This window comes from Dama dama, chromosome 12 (genome assembly GCF_033118175.1).
Source record: "Dama dama isolate Ldn47 chromosome 12, ASM3311817v1, whole genome shotgun sequence".
NCBI classification, from domain to species: Eukaryota; Metazoa; Chordata; class Mammalia; order Artiodactyla; family Cervidae; genus Dama; species Dama dama.
In genome coordinates this window covers 49641615-49662386 of record NC_083692.1, presented here as the reverse complement: position 1 = coordinate 49662386, position 20772 = coordinate 49641615, and the positions used below count along the sequence as shown (strand labels likewise).

At 46.4% G+C, this 20772-nt stretch overlaps 1 protein-coding gene across 2 annotated transcripts in view; it reads right to left on the bottom strand.

Moving 5' to 3' along the window:
- The window catches only part of MYZAP (myocardial zonula adherens protein), a 117029-nt gene extending 96528 nt beyond the window's left edge, over window positions 1-20501 (bottom strand). For both annotated transcript variants that reach the window (XM_061157246.1, XM_061157247.1), the window contains exons 1-2: window positions 20335-20501; window positions 6985-7071 (exon numbers count right to left, since the gene is read on the bottom strand). In XM_061157246.1, coding sequence (XP_061013229.1) covers window positions 6985-7071; window positions 20335-20400 — 153 coding nt within the window. In that variant the 5' untranslated portion in view covers window positions 20401-20501. The remainder of the gene's footprint in view (window positions 1-6984; window positions 7072-20334) is intronic.
- Between the last annotated feature and the right edge of the window lie 271 nt (window positions 20502-20772).

Below are 20772 nucleotides of genomic sequence, written 5' to 3'. Positions count from 1 at the left end.
AAGGAGGAGTTAGTACTAAGTGGATTTTAGATGGGCTGAGTGGTCATGCAAGAGGAATTGGCTGACGGGATCTGAGTCCTGCAGTCCAACCAGCAGTGCAACAATGGAACCAACAAGCGAACCAATGCACACTACTGATATTTTGGCATTTATTTTCTTACAATAATCAAATATAGCTATTTTATTTCAAAGGAGAAGGGACTTCCCTGGTGGTCCAGTGGCTAAGACTCTGCACTCCCAATGCAGGGGGCCTGGGTTTGATCCCACATGCTATAACTAAGAGCCCACATGTTGCAACTAAAGAGTGAAGACCGAAAATCCTGCAACTATTTACCTGGTGCAGCCAGGTAAACACATAAATATTGAAATAAAAGGAGAGGCATCAACTCATCATCTTCTACCCTTTGTCGTCATTTGCCATTTTATGTCAGAGGGCCAAAACCAGGACTTAATCAGGTAGGTTATGTGAGGAAGAAGGTTCTAGTAAAAATGAATTATCCTGGAAAAGGAAAGGTTGGACTCAAAAGAGAAGGAAGAGAGAAGGGAAGGGGGTGTCAGACTCCCAGGGGTACCGGGAGTTGGGTGCAGAGAACTGCCTCTCCCTTCCCTCCCCTCGAACCCGCACACCCTCCTCATAGTGCCCTTAACATCTCTGCCTCATTTCCAAGATGACGTCATCAGTCCCTCTGAAGTACATGGCTCTGAAGGGGATACATATGAGGAATAAATAACAGAAAAGACGCTCGTTCTCACTGGTCATCAGGAAATGGGCATGTGAGATGCATGGGATGCACCCATCTGCGTGGGTCAGAACATTTTCTGAGTTACCTATGTTCCAATCAAGCCGAGCACTTCCTGGTTATCTGTGTGCATGTTTAGTTGTGTCTGACTCCTTGAGATCCCATAGACTGGGGCTGTATCACTTCAGGCAAGTTACTTATTCTCTTTATGCTTCAGTTTCCTCAACTATAAAATGGGATGTGTATGGGTGCTCGGTCACATCTGATTCTTTGAGACCCTATAGACTGTAGCCCACCAGGCTCTTCTGTCCATGGGATTTCCCAGGCAAGAATCCTGGAGTTGCCATTTCCTACTACAGGGGATCTTCCTGACTCAGGGATCGAATCCACGTCCCCTACACTGTCAGGCAGATTCTTTACCACTGAGCCACCCATATCTGTGCACACAAATGACCCAGATTTCATACTTTTAGACCAGATCGGGCACATTCGGGTGGTATGGCCATAGACTGGATTTCATATTTTTAAATACAAAAATAATGGTAAAACAGCAATAAAATATCTGTACATAAAAGAAACACCATGTAAAGAACACTGAACACCGGCATGGCCACCAGTAGGACAGGGCTTGAGAGAGCAAGGTTGACATATGAGGTGGGTATCATCACTAAAGAGGAGTTCTCTGAGGTGAGGTCTGTGCAGAGAGAGGAAGCCAGGCCTAGGTGTATTGGCAGAGAGATGCTCAGAGGAGGACGTAATAATATCCGAAAGACGCAGCAGGCACAGCCCAAGAGGGAGGAGATGCAGGATGGGCAATTTCAGAAAGGAGAATGACTTCTCCAGGGGACAGGGGAGAAACGTGAAGAACCAGGGCCACTAGGTTTGACAGTCAAGGGGAAGCATTTGACATTTAGTCATCGCCTCTTTAGTCAGTGGGCTTCCCCTGTGTCTCAGACAGTAAAGAATCCACCTGCTAGGAGGGAGACATGGGTTTGATCCCTGGGTCAGGAAGATTCCCTGGAGAAAGGAATTGCAACCCATTCCAGTACTCTTGCCTGGAGAATCCCAGGAGGAGCCTGGCGGGCTACAGTCCATGGGGTCACAAAGAGTCGGACATGACTGAGCAGCTTTCACTTTTCACTTTTCTCTAATCAGTATTACAGGCCAGATGCTGTTGGGGGACCTTTGCATACTCCAACTCAGTTACTCTTTGCAACCAGGCTTTCATGTGCCTACTTGAAAGGTGAGGAAACTAGTAGCAGAGGAACAAAGTGTCTGGGAGTCATCTGGTGGACTGGGGAAGGCAGGTTTGGGGCAGGTGGGATGATTGGGGCCAGGAGACAAAATGGCCCAGTAGCAGTGGTGCTTATGTGCAGCCAGCTGCCCCATAGCTTTCTCAGGTCCTCAAAAGACATTACGCAGGGCTTACCTGGTGGTTCAGCGGTAAAGAATCCACCTGTCAATGCAGGAGATGTGGATTCGATACCTGATCCAGGAAGACTCCACATGCCGCAGGACAACTAAGCCCATGTGCCACAACTACAGAGCCTGTGCTCTAGAGCCCACGTGCTGCAACTGCTGAAGCCCAAAGGCTCTAGAACCCATGGTCCCCAACAAGAGAAGCCACTGTGATGAGAAGCCTGCACCCCACAACTACAGAGTAGCCCCTACTTGCCACAAACAGAGAAAAGCCCACACAGCAACAAAGACCCAGCAGAGCCAAAAATAAATCAATATTTTTTTAAAAAAAGACTCTGCGTTGTTGTGTTTTCATTTTCATTCATTTCTATACATATTTTGATTTCTTTTTTGATTTCTTCTATGATTTGTTGGTTATTCAGAAGCGTGTTATTTAGCCTCCATATGTTTGAAGTTTTAACAATTTTTTCCCTGTAATTGAGATCTATTCTTACTGCACTGTGGTCAGAAAAGATGACTGGAATGATTTCAATTTTTTTGAATTTTCCAAGACCAGATTTATGGCCCAGGATGTGATCTATTCTGGAGAAGGTTCCGTGTGCACTTGAGAAAAAGGTGAAGTTGATTGTTTTGGGGTGAAATGTCCTATAGATATCAATTAGGTCTAGCTGGTCCATTGTGTCATTTAAGGTTTGTGTTTCCTTGTTAATTTTCTGTTTAGTTGATCTATCCATAGTTGTGAGTGGGGTATTAAAGTCTCCCACTATTATTGTGTTACTATTAATTTCCTCTTTCATACTCGTTAGTGTTTGCCGTACATATTGCAGTGCTCCTATGTTGGGTGCATATATATTTATAATTGTTCTATCTTCTTCTTGGATTGATCCTTTGATCATTATGTAGCGTCCTTCTTTGTCTCTTTTCACATCCTTTATTTGAAAGTCTATTTTATCTGATATGAGTATTGCGACTCCTGCTTTCTTTTGGTCTCCGTTTGCATGAAATATTTTTTTCCAGCCCTTCACCTTTAGTCTGTATGTGTCTCTTGCTTTGAGGTGGGTCTCTTGTAGACAGCATATATAGGGGTCTTGTTTTTGTATCCATTCAGCCAATCTTTGTCTTTTGGTTGGGGCATTCAACCCATTTACATTTAGGGTAATTATTGATAGGTGTGGTCCCGTTGCCATTTACTTTGTTGTTTTGGGTTCACGTTTATACAACCTTTCTGCATTTCCTGTCTAGAGAAGATCCTTTAGCATTTGTTGCTGTTTATAATAGCCAGGACATGGAAGCAACCTAGATGCCCATCAGCAGATGAATGGATAAGGAAGCTGTGGTACATATACACCATGGAATATTACTCAGCCATTAAAAAGAATTCATTTGAACCAGTCCTAATGAGATGGATGAAGCTGGAGCCCCTTATACAGAGTGAAGTAAGCCAGAAGATAAAGAACATTACAGCATACTAACACATATATATGGAATTTAGAAAGATGGTAACGATAACCCTATATGCAAAACAGGAAAAGAGACACAGAAATACAGAACAGACTTTTGAACTCTGTGGGAGAAGGTGAGGGTGGGATATTTCAAAAGAACAGCATGTATACTATCTATGGTGAAACAGATCACCAGCCCAGGTGGGATGCATGAGACAAGTGCTCGGGCCTGGTGCACTGGGAAGACCCAGAGGAATCGGGTGGAGAGGGAGGTGGGAGCGGGGATCGGGATGGGGAATACGTGTAAATCCATGGCTGATTCATATCAATGTATGACAAAACCCACTGAAATGTTGTGAAGTAATTAGCCTCCAACTAACAAAAAAAATAAAAAAAAAAAAGACTCTGCGCATCTTCCCGGACTGTGAAAAAGAACAAGACTCAGCTCTGCCTTCAGTGGGCTCCCTCACTAACAGAGCCCCAGAAATCCTCTGAGAAGTTTCGCTTTATCAGCATCCCATCAGGCCATTTACAGCTTCTTTATCTGAGCGAGCTTCAGTCCCCCAACTGTCACACCGCAGACAAAGGAACCAAAGGAAAAAGTCACCTCGCCAGTGTTCTTGGTATCCTGCAATTCTGTGGACTACATACGATGTCACAGAGAGGAGCAGCCACACCGAAGCACATCAGGGGAGCTAGCAGCCCTAGGGCCTCCTCACTGGTGCCCACCTCTGGGTCCCAGTGACTCAAGACCAGGCACCCGGCCAGGACGTGGTGACAGAATCACCCAGAACAGACTCACAGTTACCACCAGGACCTTCAAGTGCTGCCACCACCCAAGAACTTCGGTTCTGGGGTAAGAGCCGGCCCCACCCTCCTCCTCTCTACCCCAGTTTTTCTGCAGTGAGTCACCAACGCATCAGAGATTGGCACACAGGCTGCACACCTGGTCTGCCGAGGCCCGAAGCATCCTGGCACAGTCTCTCCCTGGAGTCTCTGCCCTGTGCTCCCGGAGTTCTTGGGTGGGAGGGCTCTGGGGTGCAGGGAAACTGGGAGGACTCTGGCCCCCACCAGTACCACTTTCACCTGGATTGCATGAGGCTTCAGGATGACATTTTGATTTAAAAAAAAAAAAAAAAAGGAGGGTCTAACTGTTTTTGAAAGCTTGAAAAGCACTGTTCAAGGTCAACAGATAAATCGGGACACAACGTGAAGACCAACATGCCTGTGACATAGAACAGACTGCCACCTTCTTAGGTAATACTTGACTCTTCTTGAGCAGTGGCACGCCCTCCAGTGCCTCACAGCACCCACCGCCCCAGTGTTAGCATGCAGGGGCCCCTCACAGACATCTCCCCAGGCGTGCAGCTCAGAGCTAACACCAACAGACCCAATTCCCCACTGCCTCTACCATGCATTCGGGGCCCCTGTCCTGTCACTTGCCCCAGCCTGAGCTCCTTCTCCAGCAAGCACTCATTCTGACTCGCTGTGTGCTGAGCTGCCCATGAACCTCTGGACAGAGCCCAGGGCCACTCCTCTGGGCTCCTCCTCCCCTGGCCACTCCTCCTTCTATCAGCTCTGAAAGGACGGACAGAGAGGGGATCAGTGAGGGCAGAGGGGACCCACACCTCCAGCAACACAGGCCCCTAGTCATCAGCCAGGGTTCAGCAGCCAAAACCTGAACACTCTCCCTCTGCCTATGACCTTTTACCTCTAAACTTTTTCTTTGGAAAATATTCAAAGATACAGAGAAGCCGAAAGAACAGTTAAGATATATCATCAATGTATCATTATCATGAGTAAGAAAAGTACCATTTTTTAATAACATGTCATATATGGGTTTATATTCAAAATTGTACAACTTTGATATGGTATCAAAAGATAAATATATGTATATATATCTTACATATATATATATATATATATATATATATATATAGGACCCAGGATTTAATCAACATTTAATTCATTATAATAATGTTAAGTCTCTCTCATCTCTTTTATCTCCAATAGATTCTTTTTTTTTAAATAACATTAAATTTATTAAGGGAGTCTGGCTAATTTTTTTATAGACAATCTCACATTTTGGATTTTTCTGACTCCTAATTACTAGATTCAGTTACACAAGTTTGGCATGAATATTACAGGTAACATTATTTACTTCTTAACTGCATCATACCAGAAGCCACAGAATGCCAGGCTGCCCAGTCCTGGTAAAGCCGAAGCAGATCGCCTTTTAGAACTACTGGCTGCCATACTGTGGCACTGTCCCCCTAGAGTCCATAAGTGATCAGTGAGGTCATACTCTGAGCCCACATCAATATACTGCTCCACGGTAATCTTTCACCAACTAGTTTTTACATTCATTGATGACCTGGCATAGGGGTTACAAAACAAGAAATTTTCTAAATTTATCAGCTGATGTTATATTAAAAAAAAGAGCTTTCCCTTTTATAATCTACTACTATACACCCATGAGGGCTTTTTTAGTATTCAATGTGTCATAATTCATCATTGTCATTAATCCTTTTGATTTTGAAATTTTTCCATTTTTACCAGTGAGAGCCCTTTCAAACAGGCTTCTGGGTCCTTTGATACAGCCCAATTCTCCATGTTCCCTGATCCCTGCTCACACTTCAGGATCCTAACACTCGAACTATCACGTCAGCTTGGTTTATTTATATGTCTGTCTCACCTGAAAATCTGTCAGTTCCTCAAGGCAAGGCCAAGGTCAGACTTATCTCTGCAGCCTAGCACTTACCGAGCAGCTGGCACAAAAAGGCCTGCTCAGCTCCTCCCCACTGCAGCCGGGTGCCCTTGCCAGAGCTGCTTTGGGGCCATTCCTCCCCAGGCAGCACCCCCACCCCAAGAGCCTCTGGCTCCAGCCACAGAGAAAGGCTCCGGCCCCGCCGCAGCTCACAATGGGCCCTTTGACTCAACTGGTCGGGGCTCTTTCAGGAAAAACTCGTCCCCTGCCACTGCACCTGTCACCAAAGCCAGCGCCCCTAGAGTCGCAAGGCAACACACAGCCGGCGTTCACCCAGAAGCGACAGCAGGGTCCCGGGGCCACCCAGCCGGCCAGGCAGAGCAGCCTGACTTCTGGGAGGATGGTGGGGGGGCGGCCTTTCATCACACAGCTGCTGACGTGCAGGCTCTGTGAACAGCCTGGATGGAGGACGGCAGGCGAAGGGGGTTCAAATAAAAGGGTACAAAGAGGGGAGGGACTTCCCTGGCAGCCCAGTGGGTAAGACTCTGTGCTTCACTGCAGGGGACACGGGTTCAAACTCTGGTCGAGCGACTGAGATCCCACATGCCGCACAGCATAAAACAGCGACAACAAACAGGTGGGAACTGGTCAAGACTTCGCCTCCGAGATGGCTTACCTGCTCTCTTCTTTCAACCTTATTTTCACTCGGCTCAGGCACTGGGTTCTCGGGAGGTACAGTCAGCCGTAGTCTGCAGACATTTGCCTGGGAGAGAAGAGAGGAGAGGCCAGTTATAAACCTGCATCTGGGGCAGAAGGAGCCAGATCACCTGGGGTTTCTCAGAGCCTCCGTCGCCTCCTTAGCAATGGGAATGATAGCACAAATCACACAGGTGATGCTGGGGAAAGACCAGCTTCCGCCGGGCCCATCACAGGCTCTCCCCACCTTCCTGCTTGTTTTATGCTTTCCTTCTTTAGCAAACTACTGCATAGTTTCACAGAATTCAAGCATTTTTTTAAAATGGCTCATGTTCCATTACAGTACAGGATGATCTGATTTCAAAATACAGCTAGAAGGGTAGAGGCCAAGCTATACACAGTGGTGGAGGGGTGGGAAGGTGCTTTTTACTTGACTCTATGTTGGATTTTCCTGTAACAGACAGGTACATGTTTAATCACAAAAATTTTTAAGAAGTCTATATACCCATGTCCACAGCAGCATTATTCACAATAGGCAAAATGTGGAAACATCCCAAATGTCCATCAGTGGATGAGTAGGTAAATAAAATGTGTTTATACATAGAACAGAATATTTACACAGCCCTATAAAGGAACAAAACTTCTGACACATGCTATAACATGGAGCAACCTTGAGGACATGATGCTAAGTGAAATAAGGCAGTCATGAAAAGACAAACCTGTATGGTTCCACTTACACAGAGTCCCCAGAGTGGCCAAATTCATAGAGATGGAGAGAAGAATGCTGGTTGCCAAGGACTGAGTTATTCTTTAATGAATATGGAGTTTCAGTTTGAAAAGATGAAAGACAGATGGTGGTGATGGTCACACACAATGACAATGTACTTAATGCCACATGATGTTTATTTCACCCTATTATCACAGCCTGATCCTACTGTGATATATTCTGGAAAGAAGTGGAAAATGTGTTGTTTTTTATCCTGCCATTAAAAAACAACACCAAAGGGAAAAAACAGAGAGTCAAAGCATCACCCAGAGTGCCCAGCCCACAGCCCCACACACTCATGGTAGCACAACCTGTCCCTGTTATGGGTGGAATTCTGTCCCCCCTAAAATGTATACATAGGAGTCCTAACTCCTAGTACCTCAGAATATGACTTTATTTGAAAATAGGGTCTTTATAGCAGTGCTTGTCGTTCAGCCACTAAGTCATGTCTGACTCTTTGCAACCCATGGACTGCAGCATACCAGGCCCCACTCTCCTCCATCATCTCTTGGAATTTGCTCTAATTCATGTCCATTGAGTCGATGATGCCATCAAACTATCTCATCCTCTGCCACCTTCTTCTCCTTTTGCCTTGAATCTTTCCCAGCATCAAGGTCTTTTCCAATGAGTTAGCTCTTTGCATCAGGTGGCCAAAGTATTGGAGCTTCAGCTTCAGCATCAGTCCTTCCAATGAATACTCAGGATTGATTTCCTTTAGGATGGACTGGTTGGATCTCCTTGCAGTCCAAGGGACTCTCAAGAGTCTTCTCCAACACCACAGTTCAAAAGCATCAATTCTCAGTGCTCAGCCTTCTTTATGACCCAACTCTCACATTTGTACACAGTAATGAAAAAATGGAACTTTGACTATATGGACCTTTGGACCTTCGTTGGCAAAATAATGTCTCTACTTTTTAATACGCTGTCTAGGTTTTTCAAAGCTTTTCTTCCCAGGAGCAATCATCTTAATTTCCTGGCTGCAATCACCGGCCACAGTGATTTTGAAGCCCAAGAAAAGAAAATCTGTCACTGTTTCCACTTTTTCCCCTTCTAATTGCTATAAAGTGATGGGACCAAATGCCATGATCTTAGTGTTTTGAATGCTGAGTTTTAAGCCAGCTCTTTCACTCTCCTCTTTCACATTCATCAAAAGACTGTCTAGTTCCTCTTCATTTTTTTCCATTAGGGTGGTATCATCTGTATATCTAACTAAGGTTGTTGATATTTCACCCTGCAATCCTGATTCCAGCTTGTGATTCATCCAGCCTGGCTTTTCACATGATGTACTCTGATACATGTACTTTCACATGATGTAAGTCAAATAAGCAGGGTGACAATATACAGCCTTGACTTACTCCTTTCCCAGTTTGAAACCAGCCCATTGTTCCATGTCCAGTTCTAACTGTTCCTTCTTGATCTGCATACAAGTTTCTCAGGAGAAAGGTATGGTGGTCTGGTACTCTCATCTCTCTAAGAATTTTCCACAGTTTGTAAAATGAGGTCATTAGGGTAGGTCCTAATCCCAAATGACTGGTGTCCTTATATAAAGGGAAAATTGAGAGACAGACAAGCATACAGGGAGCACACCATGTAAGCAAACAAAGGAGATGGGCCTGAAACAGATTCTGCTCTCACTTCTCTCAGAAGGAACCAATCCTGTCGATACCTTGACTTGGACCTCCAATCTCCAGAATCAGGAGACAATATATTGCTGTTGTTTAAGTCACTTGACTTGTAGTACTTTTCTTTTTTTGTTTTTACAGCAACCCCAGTAAACTAATACACACCCCCCAACCTTGTCTGCAATCACAGTTATGCACTGGTCCACAGGGCAGCCTCTGTGGACCCTGCATCCAAGAAGCCCATGGTTGGATACGATTGTAAAAGACCTTTGACATCCAACCTGCTAGCCTACGAAGGAACCTCCTCACCAACAATATACCTGGCAGGTGGACACCCAGCCTGAGGGTAACATCTTCCCCGTAAAGGTGACAGCCCATTTGGAACACACATTAGCATTTCCACTCTCACCACTGCCTTCCTCTGAGGCACCCCATTTTGCTACCTAACACCTCTAACTTCCTGACAACAGACTTAAACAGTTCTTCCTCAGAACCCCTATCTAACAGACCCAGGGTACCCTCAGGGACTGTAGCAGAATTCTCTTTGCTCTTCATCAGCCTGAATGTTCTTTCTTCTGCACTAAACAATCCAGTCCTTTCAGCCACAAGATTTGGTTTCAAGATCCTTCTCCATCTCACTGTTCTCTGGGCAAGTTCTGGCTCCAGTGACCCCAGGGAGAGATGTGACCTGACCCCCAGAGATATCACTCCCTCTTACATGGCCAACTTTGCATGAAACCTTCAAAGCTCATCGCCAGTCATGCTGGTCATAGAGAAATCAAGCCATTCCAGCACATAGCTCTCTCAGCTGACAAACAACACTGATGGGAATCCGAGGGTCTCCAGAAAGAGGTAACCCTTTGACTTCAGGCCACTTGGGCTGGTTGAAACCAGCAGGCATTTGCATGAACATCAAAATGTAACTCACACCAGGCAGGTAATCCAAGTCTGTGATGCTCAGTAATCATCTCTGGTAGGCCAGATCTGATGCACAGCATAGTTTTGCAGAGAAAAGGAAGTACTTTTCTCTTGTACCATACCCTATACCACACACACACATGTGCAAACAGAGATACACACCTGCACAGGTGTACACACATATTCACAATTTCCAACACCTACTAGGCTGTGCTGACTATGAGCAAGCTATTTAATCTCTCTGAATCTCAAGGGTAAAATACAGGTAAAGGAAGATTCTGGCACACAGTATGCCTCTATCACTGTTAGATATTTTTATTATTATCTAAATATGTCATCAGCCTACAAGCTCCAAAATGATATCGGCTGACCCGGCTTTCTGGCTCTGCTTTCCATGATAAAAACAATTTGGCCAGTGGATCTAGTGGGTATTAGTATAGCAACTGATAGCTTTATAGACTGATTGTCCTAGAGGGGTAATCCCTAATGGCAATCGTTTTTGGAATAAACTGAAAACCGGAAGAAAAGACAAGGTCCAGAAAGGACTCCATGACTCTAATCACTCAAAACTGAGAAGCCCCGTACCCCTGATGGAGACAGTTCTTTATCTGTCCACCCAGAATGCTGATTTTCCTCAATACACTGCCTGCATCCCTCCTCAGGCCATATGTACACTACGAAACACAAAGCCACAGGCTAAAAAGAATGCATTTCTCTACACTATCAGTTTTACCTGGTGATAGATAATGAATTCACATAAAACAAGAATGTAAAATAAACATCTGACTTCAAAGCTAACCGGCAGGTGCGTCAGGTGCTTGCGGCTCCACCCACACCCCTGTGGAGCATGTTTACTCTTGCCATTAGGAGCGCCTTTATGGAAACATGAGGGCATGGACTGGTGCTTACATTCTGTAATCAGTGCTGATCCACAATGGACTGACGGCACAGATGCAATTTAAATCCAGCTTGGAACAGGATCAGGCCCTGCTTAGTAAGGTGCTCAAATGTACTATCATGTAAAAAAAGACAGTGCTGGGAAAAAATAACCTGTTCTGTTTTTAAAATACACTCTGATAATTTGTATATGTTTATGGGGGAAAAAAACGTCTTTAAGGAAACATGACCACCTGCTGGTGGTAGTGGTGGTAATCTTTTGGAAAGTGGGATTTCTTCAATGTCTGCACCTGTTCCAAGTATGTGTAAGTTTTTAAAATAAAAAGCATAGTAGGGACTTCCCTGGTGGTCCAGTAGCTAAGACCCCATGCTCCCAATGCAAGGGGCCCACGTTCAATCCCTGGTCACAGAACTAGGTCCCACAGGCTACAACTAAGAGAGCCTGCAGGCCACAATGAGGATCTAAGATCTCGCATGCTGCAACAAAGACCCAGTGAGTGCAGTCAAATAAATAAATACAGATAAATATTTTTTAAATATCTTAGTAGTCAGAGAGGGCAACCCACTCCAGTATTCTTTCCTGGGATATCCCATGGACAGAGGAGCCTGGCAGGCTATAGCTCATGGGGTCACAAAGAGTCAGACACAACTGAGCAACTAACAGTCAGTTACAGCAATAGTAAAGATTGAGAGGGACTATATTAGAGACAGAGAAAGGTCTGCCAACGCAGGAGACATGGGTTCCATCCCCGAGTTGGGAAGACCCCCTGGAGGAGGAAATGGCAACCCACTCCAATACTCTTGTCTGGAAAATCCCATGGACAGAGTAGCCTGTCAGGCTATAGTCCACAGTGTCGCAAAACGCTAGACATGATGGAAGCAGCTTCTCACAGCACAGCACGTATCAGATGCGGCGGAGGCGGGGGAGGTCCTCAATCCTTCCTAGACCCACAGGACTGTTTCAAAGCAGCAAAGAGAACATCCCACAGGTCTAAAAGGTGCTCTGAATTTCTTAACAGAAGTTCTAAGTAACCCCTGAATGTACCTGACAGGCTAACCCTGTAGAGTTTGCCTCCATTAGTCATTCACTTTCAGGAATCTCCCCTGGGAAAATCTCCCACTGGGTCAGATCAAGGCAGATCAAGGCTTATCTCTCTGAGCATTTGATGATGCTCACTTTCATGGTTTCCTGACACTCAGGTACATAATACCCAGAGTAGCCCAGGTTGGACAGTGCCTGAGAAGCAGGTGAGGTAGTTGGTCCCAGGGGTTCCCATAGCAGCTGGCTCCACCTTGTGTTCTGAACATTGTGGGGAGCTGAATCTTATTTAGCTGAACACTAGCCCTGGACCTGCCATCCGTACAATCAAAGGTCCCTTCCAGCGGATCAAAAGCAAGAAGATGGACTCAGTGTACTTCAAGCACTGAGCACCCACTACTTGTAAGACACTTTAGGGCTATGAGGGTACCAATATGGAAAAGAAAGAGCCCTGCCCAAAGAGGCCCATAATCCAGAAACATACCCACACAAGGCAATATCACACAATACAATACCTGGCAGACAGGGTCGTGTGTGGTTAAGGCATATGGCGCTGCACTTCTGGGTTCCACTTCTGATTCTGACACCTACTCGCTGTGAAACCTTTGGAAAGCTACTCAATCTTTATTGTTTCAGTTATTTCGGTTGTAAAACTCAGCTAACAACACTGCAGAAATGACTCTCTTGGGATTGTCACAAGGATTCTTTTTTTTTGGCCACAATGAGTAGCATGAAGGATCTTAGTTTCCCAACCAAAGATCTAACTCATGCCCTCTGCAGTAGAAGCACGGGGTCTTAACCACTGAACCACCAGGCAAGTCCCTGTGGCTAGGCTTTAATAAACTAATACGTGAAAAGGGCTTAGAATAGTTTCTGGCACATATTAAGCATTCAGTAAATCATCTTTTTTACCCTGGGAATTTAAGGAGGAGAAGAGTCATCTAACGGGAGGTGGAGTATATCAGAAGTGTTCTAGAGATGACATGTGAACTGCATATAGGACAGAAAGGACTTCCCAGGTCAATGATGTTGGGAGAATCCATCATCAGAATAACAATATACAATTACCAGGCGAGGTATTCATTCCCGATGATCCAAAGACACAAACAGGGCATGTTCTGAGAATGGTAAATGGGCCCGCAGCCTAAGCAATAGTGGGAGAAGAAAATGACCACACAAGTAGGGGCCAAACTCTTAACCTACAAATGCCTGATGGTGAAGCAAGGCTTCTAATGGAAGACATCAGGGAGCCATTTAAATTTCTAGAGGAAGGGACTATTGCTCAAATCTGAGTTCAGTGATTCAACAGCAATTATTGAGTACCTCCTATTATGTTCCACACCCTACAGCATGGACTGGAAGGGGGAAAACAGGGTTCCCAAGCAGGCTTTGTACCTTAACTGCTTGTGTAGCCCTTAGAGCACTCAGCATAGGATCAACACGTAATAGGCCCTTGCTCAGTAAATGTCAGTACGGGCTTCTTTCTAGGCTGAACTAAAACCCAGTAAGGAGAATGTACCTGACACTCCCCAGAGAGCCTTCCACTTCCTTCAAGCCAATCCCCACAGGAGGACAGCAGGGGGGGCAGTAAGCATTCAAGCCTCCTCCACAAGAAGATCCACAGCCAAGCCCTTGTCTGCAGTCAGGGCGCCTGGGAGCTAAGCAGGCCTCTGGGACTTGTTTCTGACCCACTCTGTGGAGGCAGAGGGCTGGTCCCTGTCTAGGGCGGACTCTGCCATCCACGTACCCTCAGGCTCTCAGCTTCAGTATCCAGGCTCACCTAAGGGAGAGTTGTCCATCTCAAATAAAAAGGGGTGGAGAAGATGACCCAGGGAGGTGCTGCGTTTGCTCATCAGTTTACAAACATGGATTTCCCTATGGAAATGAGCCAAGTGCATTTACATTTCCCTTGGGCCCAGTCCACTCTGTGACCGTGGGTCCCTGCTCAGCTCCACCTAACAACAGATGGTGTGGCCACTATGGCTGTGGCTGGGAGGTCAGTCTCTGCTCAGCACAAGCATTAAAATCTCTGGGGCATGCCGGTGGAACAGGGCCCGCCCTGTCTGGAGGAGGACTCTTCAGTGTTCCTCTGACCCTGAGCTTGCAGGCCTGACCATCTACATCAGGGTGAGGTACACTTTTTCTGTAAAGGGCCAGATAGCAAATATTGAGGGTCTGCAGGCCCTGTAAAACCATTCTTGGCTCAGAGTATTCAAAACAGGCCAAAACAGACCCAAACAGGGTCTGACTGTGGGGTCATCACTTGCCCCCCCGATCTCCATACTTAGATACTTCTTCAGGTGGCATAAAGTGTCCTGGCACCCACTTTCTTGTCACAGCTGATTCCGGACAAAATTACTAAGTAGGAGGACAGTGACTTCTTCCTCTTGTTCTAGCTGGCTCTTCTGTACCAGGCTCACCATGTGCCCCAAATGCCAAGACCCAGAGAGAAATCACAGGTAAATGAACGCACACAAAGACACCAGAGTCCTGGCATGTTAGGACTCTCCCGTCCTGCCCCCACCTCCATTGTGCCTTTCCAAAAAGTTTGTCAAAGGGACCTTCGAGGACATGGACCCAGGACTGCCTGCATGTCCGAGAAAGCTGAGAGAGCAACCCCAGAAGGAGGAGTCCTGATCCTTGGCCACATATTAGAATCACCCAGGGAAGCTTCCTAAACAATGCTGATGTCATTCTCTAGTTTCCGAGGTTCTCATCTAGACGGTCTGGGGTGGGGCCTAGGTGGAGGATTTTAAGCTTCTCGGTATTCCATGTGTAACCAGAGTTGAACCACTGACCTAACCAAAGGAATGAAACTCTGACAGTACAACAGGATCAGGCACCTGGACTATTTGGAGGCCTTCCCAGAGCTGTCAAGCTCCTCATCCAGGCTGACACTCCCATCCACAGGGCACCTGCTTCCTGCCCAGGTGGACCAGGGGTCATAGGCTGACTTCATCCCAAGCTTCTCTTCCTGTTTTCCCATTTGCCAACTCAATGTCAAGTATGGCTGTTTGAGGACCCTGGGGACACTCTTCTTTCTAAGCACCTATTACACCAGGCCTGGGAAGGGAGGGTCCTTAAACCTTCTCCTCTAGTAGTTAATAATAGGTAGGAGCAATGATGAGGGTCACGAGCCTCTAGGGGAATACAGAAGAGGGGGTTCAGGCAGGCTTCCCAGAGGAGCTGACCCTTCATCAGAAAAGAGGCATGAAAAATGGCAGAGGTGAGGAACAGCATCAAAATCTTGGGGAACAGCAAGTAATTTGGTACATCAGCAGAGTATTGGTGAGCAGGGGGTGGGGAGGGCAAAGGCCAGATCAGAAGGCCCTGGGTGCTAAACTAAGGGGTTGTACTTGTTCCTGGCAATACCGAAGGGGCTCTTAAAGCAGAAGAGTTAGGTAGCTGGATTCTGCATTTTAGAGAGACACGCTGGCCTTAAAAGACAAAGAACAGTCAACAGCGTGACTGATATTCAAGAAATATCACTTATCTAAGGAGGGAAAAGAGGTAAACACCTTTGTGTTACTCTTCTGTGTGCTGGGTGAGACAGGGACCATTTTTGGCTGAGAGACATGACTGCAGAAACAAGGAGTAAGGCACATAATTGTTGAAAGTACTTTAAAGCAAAACATTTCAACATAGTCTCTAGTTAGTTGGCCCAGGACCCACAACTCCCTGTGTTCAGCTCTACAGTTTTTGAGGCTAATGTGAAAAGGTTTCATAAGTGACCAGAAGCTCAGTGGTAACATCAGCCTCTGGATCTCAGATTTCCTTAAGAATCCTCAGAACTCAGGTCCCTTCATCCTACATCTCACACAGTGAGATGGGTGAACCAAAGCAGAGAAGTCAGGGCATTTTTTTTTTCCTGAGCATATAACTATTAGTTCTGACTGGCAGAGGGTCTTTTGTTGAATCCTGGGGATACCAGGTTCTAAAACTCCTCACCTGGGCTCAGGAGGGCCCAGGGGAGCAGCCAGCCAGTCTTCTGGGAAGTGCAGGCCCCCTGCCAACCACCTCCCTGGGGAAGGCTGCACCCAGCTTCCTTCCACCAGATGCTGAGGACTCCACAATGCTCTGCGTCCCTTCCTCAGAGCCCAGTAGGACAATATGGAAGTTATGCTCCCAGATGTTTCTGTGAAAGGAAAAGGAAGTGAGGTAAACACCTGTCTGATCCATTCACTGGCCAGCTAAGGAGAATTATTTGAGTCAATCAGACAGAAATGGGACCCAGGAGAGTACTGCCTGAGTGAGGAAGTGATGACTGGCCAGCCCATTCCAGTTTTTAACAGAGGAAGACTCTGCCAAATACGAAAATTACTGGCAAAAGCAGGCCAGGAGACAGTCCTTGCCCTCTGGCCTTCCTGGATTTGGTTTCATTTTTTAATGTGCCATGGAGGGGCCATGACACCAGTAACACCAGTCAACAATCTCCTATTACCAACACGGTGTGATGCTGGGGGAACCCTTGACAAGTCTATCTTCTCACACCACCCTCACCAAACAGCTAAACCAATAATATTTGGCTGCACAAAGCAAAAATGCCTTCCCCGCAAAGCACACAACCTGGCCACACAATTGCCCTTGCACTGCAAAGCTTCATTCAGTGTGATTAACTGCATTTACAAAATTCCTCTCAAAATCACAAAGCAATGTCAATATTTTTTTTAAACATTTTCTTCCATTCTCCAAGGTCATCAATCTATCTATGGTTATCCTCCAGCCAATATATCTTCCTGCTGTTGTCATAGATAAAACTATTTTTAGTGCACAACGGGTATGAAGGCAGATTTTTTTTTTAACTTTACAACCCCTGTTGGTTGGCATCCATAAATGCCTCTCAGAGGTTTATCAGCTGACAGAAATTACTCTCCCATCTGTTTTTTTTTTTCTCTTGAGAGATTTCAGATAAGAAGGAGGTACAAATTGTAGGTGGCAGCTATTAAACGAAGGATAACTAGTGACAGTCTGGTCTGGCTGCACCACCCTGGGCAGCTGACTCAGAGAACTCCCTGCTCAATGTCAGCTGTCACCACCATTTCTGGTCGGCCTGAAGGCCTGGCCGGACACATCCCGGTTCCCCAGCAGTCCCTAATTTGGTAAGCTCTTGGGATGAAACAGAAATGTTATTTTAATGGCTAACATTTTACTGCACAAGACCATCGCTCGTGGCATGTCAGAGAGGAAAGATAGAACAATATAGAGTTTATTGAAAAACTTTCAACTTAGGGAAAACTTTTCACTTGTTTGGTCTACAACTTTATTTTTAAGACATCCTATCCTTGTTCATCCAAAAAAATAAGTGTTTTGCCCTAAAGCGGTCCAGTACATCACTGATAAACAGTATATGCCAAGAGTTCCATTTAGAAGAAATGATACTTCTTTTTTTCAGTATCTCAATTATGTCACTTGCCTTAAGAAGTCTCACTCCACCCTGCAAGACTAAACACAAATGTCTGCTGCAGAGGGAGGCCTTCCTCAGAGGCTTCAAGAAGAATCTTTCCTTTAAGCTTCCATGCAACCTGTCAACACTCTACCCTACTATTACAACCATCACTCTGTATGATGATAGTCTGTGACAAATGTCTATACCCACAGGTAGAATGAATCCAAATATCTAATCCTTCATCACACAGGTCTATAAATATTGTTTAATAAATCAATTAATCAACCAAAGATCACAGTTTCCACAAACACACACAGTACCAGTGCTATTTGCAAATTCTGAACAGAGTTGGAAATCATAAGGAAATATTTAGTTATCTTCTTTGCAGAGCAAGTACCCATGTGCTCAAAGCAGCCTTCCACAGTCTGATTCAGGGCACTGACCACTTCAGACCGAAGTATTTCAGATGTCTTACTCAAAGGGCAAAGCCTTCTCAACAGTGTGTTCATTCCATCAGACACCACAGTATGTATAGCTAAAGAAATACTTGAAAGTAAATGCTTGAGAAAAAAATCTTCAGAAAGGTTATCTACTATACTAACCACATTTGCATTCACCCATATCACTCCAGCCACTCAATGAGTACCCACTCTGGAAGGGGTCCTAGAGAATTTCACACAATCTGGTCTCACACAGGATCCTGACCAAGTTCAGGGTTGGTTTTGCAGCGACTTCATTCTTTCTCAATCACAATTATGTTCCAACTGAAAAGGATTTCCACAGAAAAAAGACAAATACCCATCCTGGTATAAGGCTAGGACTGTAGTTGGAAACCCACTTGGACTTAACGGGAATCTTGCTTTATGAAGTCAATGACTGGCTTCCATCAACCCTAAGTGTCTGGTGTTCACACACATCTGAACCTATCATCTGGCCCAGACCCAGGAGTAACAGAGTACTTCTGGAGCTAAAGAAAAACAGCACTGAAGACGACTGCTTGTCATTTGGGTGAGGTATGTAAAAATGAAATAAGCACATCTGTAAGACTAAAAAACAGGCAGGAGTGTCAAAGGGTCCCCTGGCTTGGACTTAGCCACCTGTTTAGCTAAACATAGGGGAAATAAGTTGGTGGTGGTTTAGCCGCTTAGTTGTGTCCAACCCTTGTGACACCATGGACTGTAACCCACCAGGCTCTTCTGTCCAGGGGATTTCCCGGGCAAGAATACTGGAGTGGGGAGCCATTTCCCTTTCCAGGGGATCTTCCTGACCCAAGAATCGAACCCTCGTCTCCTGCATGCAAGCGGTCTCCTGCATTGCAGGGTGGATTCTTTACTGTTTGAGCTAGGTGGCGCTTATGGTAAAGAATCTGCCTGCCAGTGCAGGAGTCGCAAGAGATGCAGGTTCAATCCCTGAGTCGGGAAGATCCCCTGGAGGAAATGGCAACCTATTCCAGTATTCTTGCCTGGAAAATTCCATGGGCAAAGGAGCCTGGTGGGTTACAGTCCATGGAGCTGCAAAGAGTCAGACACAACTAAGCAGACAGACAGACACAGGGAAATAGATTAGAGAACTTTCAAGCACAGAAAAGACGCATTGAGATGATGAGTACTGAATATCATAGTGAACAGATGAACCTACAAGGCACAAGGAGATCAAACCAGTCCATCCTAAAGGAAATCAGCCCTGAATATTCATTGGAAGGACTGATGCTGAAGCTGAAGCTCCAATGCTTTGGTCCCCTGATGCGAACAGCTGACTGATTGGAAAAGTCCTTGATGCTGGGAAAGATAGAAAGCAGGAGGAGAAGGGAACAACAGAGGATGAGATGGTTGGATGGCATCACCGACTCAATGGACATGAGTTAGGGCAAGCTCTGGAAGATAATGAAGGACAGGGAAGCCTGGCGTGCTGCATTCCATGGGGTCGAAAAGAGTCAGGTGTGACTGAGCAACTGAACAACAACAAAAACAAAAGGCACAAACCAAGGCCCTGGCAGTGTGCTCTGAGGCACCAGTCTTGGAAGAGATGCGAAATGGTAAAGATGTGGCTAGCAATTCTTTCACAGAGCACCTGGAGCGATGAGAAAAGATGCAACAAAGATGGCAAAGAAACAGCACTTCCAAAGGGCAACCTAGGTGGAGACGGAGCCCACTGTGCTAATATTTAAATCAGAAAGAAAGCACCTTGTATAAACCCAGGTCCCACAATCGGCCTACTGGGTGGCCAGCTACCAATCTCTACTTTGTAAAATAAAGCCTACCTTAGTCAAGACCACTCCAAATCAGTGTTATTCTATCACCAAATGGCGACAAGTGGCCCTTTCTTTTCATCTCTGGAAGGAGGAAAGTTTGGCTAAAGACATTCATCACCTTTGAGTCTCCAGATAAGGATAATGCAGAAAGTTTCCCGTGCTTTTTTTAAAACGGTGCCACCAATACACTTGGCTTGCTAGAGGAGGCGGGAAGGGAGAGGAAATCTCTGGGAATTCCAGAAAGTCCCTTAAGTCTTTCGATCCCATGGGGTGCCCCTGGGGCATAGAAAAGAAGGGACTTGCTCGTGGAGCTGGGACAGAAGCTAAAATTGAGTCCAGGTGGAGTGTCGGGCCGAGGGACCGGTTTCGCGCGTCTCCATCCCCAGACCCCCAAGCGGGGCTGGCTGGACGGGAAGTGGGACAGCAGCAGCTCCCAATCTCAGCTACTCACCCTCCTGTTGGGCGCCCCGGAGCTGCTGCCCGAGAGCAGGGTGACCGTGGACGTGGAGCGCAGCATCCCGCAGCAGCGGCGTCGGTGGCGGGCTCGGCGCGGCGCTGCTCCCGGGTGTAATAAGCCCGCGGTCGTCCCGCGGGAGGCGGGGAGGCTGGGAACCGCGCAGGCCGGCAGCGCCGGCGGGCGGGGCGGGAGCGGGGCGGGGCCGGGGCGGGGGCTGGGCCAAGGGGCGGGGCCGGGGCGGGGCCCGCGCACTCGCCTGACCTGTCAGGCTGCATTTTCTCCTGAGAGCGCAGACCCAGCAGCAGTTGGTCACCAACCTTCCCCCACGGTTCTGAGTCCTCCCAGGGTCAGTCCTAGGGCAGGACTGAGTGCCTACCATGAGTGCCTACCAGCAGTCAACACAATCTACCAATCCACCAATCCTCTATCCTG